Below are 6542 nucleotides of genomic sequence, written 5' to 3' on the forward strand. Positions count from 1 at the left end.
GAGATTGCCGTGTCCAGGCTCCGGCAGGGCCCAGGCCCCTAGTGGGGTGGCCTTCCCCAAGCCTCTGAGAATCGGTGTGAGTAGGAGTGGACTCAGATTGGAGCTGCAATAAATCAGTATCACAGGCTCCAGCATGTTGAGTGTCCTTGGGGGACAGATCTGGGGTCTACACGTGGCTCACACCTGTAATCCCAGCACTTTGGGAGGCCAAGATGGGAGAGTCACTTGAGGCCAGGAGCTTAAGACCATCCTGGGCAACATGGCGAGACCTTGTTACTATAAAACAGTAAAAATTAGCATAGAGTGGTGGTAAGTGCTTGTGGTCCCAGCTACTCGGGAGACTGAGGTGGGAGGATCACCTGAGCCCAGGAGATTTAGGCTGCAGTGGAACGGTGATCAGGCCATTCCACTCCAGCCGGGGTGACAGAATGAGGCCCTGTCTCAAAAAACAAAACAAAAACAAAAACCTGCATCTGCTGTGCTGGGCCCCCGACTCTCTCCTCCCTCTGGGATCTAAGATCCCGCTGGGGATCCGAAGCAGAGGCCTGGGAGCCCCCCATTTCCGCGGGGTAGGGCCAGCATGGAAGGCCCCGCCCCGCAGCTGCGGAAGGATTTGGTGGGGTCCAGGCCGCCCTTGGCACGCAGGGGTGCGCAGATGACCTGAAAAAAGCCAGAAAGAGGAAAGGCGCCGCCGAGGCTGGTCGCTGTCAGCTGGGGCTCATCGCATCCTTGGCCAGGAGCGCTCCCACCCCACAGGTCCCGCCCCCCCCAGGTGGGTTTCATCGGGTGGGCCCAGCGGGACAGGGCCGGGTGAAATTAGGGAGGGGGCTGGGCTGGGGCGCAATGGAGGCCGAGCCAGCCCCGGACTCCACGATGCCAGCAAAGCTGCTGGCGCCGCCCTGTCTGGACCTGGAGCCGCTGGGAGGATCCCCCTCCCAGGAGAAGCCGAGGACCCCAGGATGCTGCAGAATCAGTGGGAGGTGCGTAAGGCCAAACCCCTTCCCCAGACCCCGCTAGCACTTCACTGGCTGGTTCAGTGATCAGGGGGTCGTGACCTCTCGTTCCTGGGGTTATCGAGAAGTGGCAATTTTATAATAGTTACTGAAACTTACGAAGAGGTTCTGGTCCCCAGAGACACTTGGGGTCATCTAGGGATCAGAGGCCATGCAATTCCATGTCTCTGGGGCTGATGTAGGCGCTCCCCAGGGATCATCCAGCGGTTAGGGAGGGCAACTCAATAATAATGAAAATGATAAAAATCGTAATCATATTATGGCAAGCCAGCGGCGTGGTGGCGCGCGCCTGTAAGTCCCAGCTACTCGGGAGGCTGAGGCGGAAGGATCGCTGGAGCCCGGGAGTTCTAGGCTGCACTGAGGCCTGATCACGCCCCTGCACTCCAGGCGGGGGTACAGAGTGAGGCTCGGTCTCTAAAAGAAACACAAAGAAAAAAAGTAACCATTTTCTCGATTCTGCAGCCAGAGGCTTGAAATCCTGCCTCGGTCACCTAGGGCGGTCCCTGCCTGGGTGATCTACGGGTTCCGTAAAGGGTTGATTGATGTGAAGGGCTGAGAGTGTGCCTGGGAGGCCCACGCTGGGCGAGGTGAGCTGCAATTACTTTGCAACTCTTAAACCTTCCACCCAGAGTTAGAAATGACTGAACCTCAGGTGGAGTGTGTAGCCTGCCCCAGGGTACACAAAGAGCCGGCCCAAGTTGGAACCCCCTGGCCGGCTAAACCCAGGAGTCACCCAAGAAAAAGTGACCCCACTGCCCTTCTCCCCAGGTCCCTCTGGCCTACATGCCAGGACTCGGTCACCGCCCTGCGCTTCCTCCAAGAGACAGTGGAGAGGCTGGGTCAGTCCCCTACCCAGGACACCCCGGTCCTGGGGCCTTGCTGGGACCCGATGGCTCTGGGGACTCAGGGCCGCCTGCTGCTGGACAGGGATTCCAAGGACACACAGACCCGGATCAGCCAAAAGGGCCACCGCCTGCAGCCCCCGGGGACTCCCCCTGCCTCACCCCAGAGAAGGCCCCGGAAACAGCCGAACCCCTGCCGGGGCCCTGAGAAACTGGACCCTGGGTTCGAAGGGGTGACTCTGAAGTTTCAGATAACGCCAGACTCCAGCCTGCAGATCATCCCCACGTACAGGTAGGGGCTGGCTCGGGCCAGGGCGCCCTTTCTCCCAGTAACAACACAGACACCAGTGTGGGAGGTAGGGGTGCTCCGTGGTGTCAGTGTGGACCCTCACACGTGCCCTACGTTACATGTGGCCCAGTCTCTGGTTGACAACTTGAGCTGGTGCCAGATCCAGTCCTGCCCCTCCTGACTCAGTCGCTCCCCACTCCCAGTGTGAGACCTGGTCTCATGAATCAGGCCTGGCCCTGCTTAGGCTGCAGTTTAGGCTGCAGCTGCGGCTGCAGTGATTTTTCCCAATAATGTTAACAGCTACTATTTGTTGGTAGCGACAACAGTAAGAGGTTAACAGGCAGTATTTGATGTGTATGGGCTCATTCAAAAGCCTGGGGAGGCCAGGCACAGTGGCTCACGCCTATAATCCCACCACTTTGGGAGGCCAAGGCGGGCGGATCACCTGAAGACAGGTGTTCAAGGCCTGGCCAGGCTGTGCGTGGTGGCTCACGCCTGTAATCCCAGCACTTTGGGAGGCCGAGGTGGGTGGATCACGAGGTCTGGGGTTCGAGACCAGCCTGACCAACATGGTGAAATCCCATCTCTACTAAAAATACAAAAATTAGCTGGGCCTGGTGGCAAGCGCCTGTAATCCCAGCTGCTCAGGAGTCTGAGGTAGGAGAATTGCTTAAACCGGGGAGGCAGAGGTTGCAGTGAACTGAGATCGCGCCACTGCACTCTAGCCTGGGGGACAGAGTGAGACTCCATCTCAAAAAAAAAAAAAAAAAAAAAAAAAGGAAAACAAAGGAATGGTCGGGCATGGTGGCTCACACCTGTAATCCCGGCACTTTGGGAGGCCAAGGCGGGTGGATCACAAGGTCAATAGATCGAGACCATCCTGGCCAACATGGTGAACCCGTCTCTACTAAAAAAGTTAGCTGGGCATGGTGGCACGTGCCTGTAATCTCAGCTACTCAGGAGGCTGAGACAGGAGAATCGCTCGAACCTGGGAGGCAGAGGTTGCGGTGAGCCGAGATAACACCATTGCACTCCAGCCTGGGCAAGGAGAGCGAAACTCTGCCTCAAAAAAAAACAAAAACAAAAGCAAAAAAAAATTAGCTAGGTGTGGTGGTGTGCACCTGTAGTCCCAGCTACTTGGGAGGCTTGGATGGGAGTATCACTTAAGCCAGGAGGTTGAGGCAGTAAGCTATGACTGAGCCACGGCACTCCAGGCCAGGCAACAGAGTGAGACCCTATCTCAAAAAAATAAATAAATAAATAAATCTTATCCCTCATTCCTTCCCCCACCACACTGACTGCTGAGTCAGCTGGTCCATCCTTCAAGAGCAGCAGAGAGGTGGGGACACATTTGCCCAGCACCGTGATAGGGTCACAGCAAGGGCTCACAGGCTGCAGGGAGCCTGCCTGGCCTTTCCTCTCTTAGCTACCTGGCAACCTAGTCCATGCTCTTTAATGGTTCTGCATCTCAGCCTGCTAGGGAGTCCCTGGGAAATGGGGCCCCCCGGATGTCCCTTTGTAAACCCTACACACTGGGGAACAGCCAGCTAAGGACACTGAGGACATGACACAGTGCCTGGTGCACACAGTGGGGCTGCAGGCCCAGGAGGGAGACGTGAGGCACGTGGTGGAAGAGAGATCTACTCTTCTACGCCCTTCGCAGCGTGGCCTCTTCCTGACTCTGCCACCCACCTGCGCCCACTTCACTTCCTGCCCCTAGGGGCCTGTGAAGCCTCCCTGGCCTGCTCCACCTGCCATGTGTACGTGAGTGAAGACCACCTGGATCTCCTGCCTCCTCCCGAGGAGAGGTGAGTGGGGTAGCCCTGCCTAGCTGGGAGCTTCACCCTGAAGCACGGAACAGCCCCCACCATCCTCCCCACTTCCAGTTCCTGGAAGGGGAGCTGCCTCCCCCCACACTACCCCCTGTGCTCAGTCAGCTTCCTCCCTCCCCTGCCTCTGGCCCCTCACCCACCCAGCTAGCTTGCCCTTGGCTAACACTGCCCGTGTCACCACCCCAGGGAAGACGACATGCTAGACATGGCCCCCCTTCTCCAGGAGAACTCGCGGCTGGGCTGCCAGATCGTGCTGACGCCGGAGCTGGAAGGAGCGGAATTCACCCTGCCCAAGATCACCAGGAACTTCTACGTGGACGGCCATGTCCCCAAGCCCCACTGACATGGACACCTGGACTGTTAAACATTGCCATGACCCCAGGGCCCAGACTGAGGGAATAGCCAAGTGCCAGCCCTGCCCAGAGAGCGGACAGGCCCGGGAGAGACGTGGAACCCCCTGCGAATGACAACACCCCTGCTTGGGAGAGATTGCCGTGTCCAGGCTCCGGCAGGGCCCAGGCCCCTAGTGGGGTGGCCTTCCCCAAGCCTCTGAGAATCGGTGTGAGTAGGAGTGGACTCAGATTGGAGCTGCAATAAATCAGTATCACAGGCTCCAGCATGTTGAGTGTCCTTGGGGGACAGATCTGGGGTCTACACGTGGCTCACACCTGTAATCCCAGCACTTTGGGAGGCCAAGATGGGAGAGTCACTTGAGGCCAGGAGCTTAAGACCATCCTGGGCAACATGGCGAGACCTTGTTACTATAAAACAGTAAAAATTAGCATAGAGTGGTGGTAAGTGCTTGTGGTCCCAGCTACTCGGGAGACTGAGGTGGGAGGATCACCTGAGCCCAGGAGATTTAGGCTGCAGTGGAACGGTGATCAGGCCATTCCACTCCAGCCGGGGTGACAGAATGAGGCCCTGTCTCAAAAAACAAAACAAAAACAAAAACCTGCATCTGCTGTGCTGGGCCCCCGACTCTCTCCTCCCTCTGGGATCTAAGATCCCGCTGGGGATCCGAAGCAGAGGCCTGGGAGCCCCCCATTTCCGCGGGGTAGGGCCAGCATGGAAGGCCCCGCCCCGCAGCTGCGGAAGGATTTGGTGGGGTCCAGGCCGCCCTTGGCACGCAGGGGTGCGCAGATGACCTGAAAAAAGCCAGAAAGAGGAAAGGCGCCGCCGAGGCTGGTCGCTGTCAGCTGGGGCTCATCGCATCCTTGGCCAGGAGCGCTCCCACCCCACAGGTCCCGCCCCCCCCAGGTGGGTTTCATCGGGTGGGCCCAGCGGGACAGGGCCGGGTGAAATTAGGGAGGGGGCTGGGCTGGGGCGCAATGGAGGCCGAGCCAGCCCCGGACTCCACGATGCCAGCAAAGCTGCTGGCGCCGCCCTGTCTGGACCTGGAGCCGCTGGGAGGATCCCCCTCCCAGGAGAAGCCGAGGACCCCAGGATGCTGCAGAATCAGTGGGAGGTGCGTAAGGCCAAACCCCTTCCCCAGACCCCGCTAGCACTTCACTGGCTGGTTCAGTGATCAGGGGGTCGTGACCTCTCGTTCCTGGGGTTATCGAGAAGTGGCAATTTTATAATAGTTACTGAAACTTACGAAGAGGTTCTGGTCCCCAGAGACACTTGGGGTCATCTAGGGATCAGAGGCCATGCAATTCCATGTCTCTGGGGCTGATGTAGGCGCTCCCCAGGGATCATCCAGCGGTTAGGGAGGGCAACTCAATAATAATGAAAATGATAAAAATCGTAATCATATTATGGCAAGCCAGCGGCGTGGTGGCGCGCGCCTGTAAGTCCCAGCTACTCGGGAGGCTGAGGCGGAAGGATCGCTGGAGCCCGGGAGTTCTAGGCTGCACTGAGGCCTGATCACGCCCCTGCACTCCAGGCGGGGGTACAGAGTGAGGCTCGGTCTCTAAAAGAAACACAAAGAAAAAAAGTAACCATTTTCTCGATTCTGCAGCCAGAGGCTTGAAATCCTGCCTCGGTCACCTAGGGCGGTCCCTGCCTGGGTGATCTACGGGTTCCGTAAAGGGTTGATTGATGTGAAGGGCTGAGAGTGTGCCTGGGAGGCCCACGCTGGGCGAGGTGAGCTGCAATTACTTTGCAACTCTTAAACCTTCCACCCAGAGTTAGAAATGACTGAACCTCAGGTGGAGTGTGTAGCCTGCCCCAGGGTACACAAAGAGCCGGCCCAAGTTGGAACCCCCTGGCCGGCTAAACCCAGGAGTCACCCAAGAAAAAGTGACCCCACTGCCCTTCTCCCCAGGTCCCTCTGGCCTACATGCCAGGACTCGGTCACCGCCCTGCGCTTCCTCCAAGAGACAGTGGAGAGGCTGGGTCAGTCCCCTACCCAGGACACCCCGGTCCTGGGGCCTTGCTGGGACCCGATGGCTCTGGGGACTCAGGGCCGCCTGCTGCTGGACAGGGATTCCAAGGACACACAGACCCGGATCAGCCAAAAGGGCCACCGCCTGCAGCCCCCGGGGACTCCCCCTGCCTCACCCCAGAGAAGGCCCCGGAAACAGCCGAACCCCTGCCGGGGCCCTGAGAAACTGGACCCTGGGTT

The 6542-nt window shown here is 58.6% G+C and overlaps 2 protein-coding genes across 3 annotated transcripts in view; both read left to right on the forward strand.

The window, feature by feature from the left end:
* Nucleotides 1-4592, forward strand: part of FDX1L (ferredoxin 1-like) — a 13115-nt gene extending 8523 nt beyond the window's left edge. Inside the window, exons 4-5 of the mRNA XM_011954860.1 lie at nucleotides 3865-3952; nucleotides 4163-4592. Coding sequence (XP_011810250.1) covers nucleotides 3865-3952; nucleotides 4163-4319 — 245 coding nt within the window. The 3' untranslated portion in view covers nucleotides 4320-4592. The remainder of the gene's footprint in view (nucleotides 1-3864; nucleotides 3953-4162) is intronic.
* Nucleotides 458-6542, forward strand: part of ZGLP1 (zinc finger, GATA-like protein 1) — a 13081-nt gene continuing 6996 nt past the window's right edge. Inside the window, exon 1 of one of the 2 annotated variants that reach the window (XM_011954858.1) lies at nucleotides 458-2147. In XM_011954858.1, the coding sequence (XP_011810248.1) occupies nucleotides 1651-2147 (497 nt within the window). In that variant the 5' untranslated portion in view covers nucleotides 458-1650. Of the gene's footprint in view, nucleotides 2148-6111 lie in introns of those variants that run through there. The other variant, XM_011954859.1, reaches the window with a different exon arrangement.

Source organism: Colobus angolensis, unplaced genomic scaffold (assembly GCF_000951035.1).
Source record: "Colobus angolensis palliatus isolate OR3802 unplaced genomic scaffold, Cang.pa_1.0 Scaffold39, whole genome shotgun sequence".
NCBI classification, from domain to species: Eukaryota; Metazoa; Chordata; class Mammalia; order Primates; family Cercopithecidae; genus Colobus; species Colobus angolensis.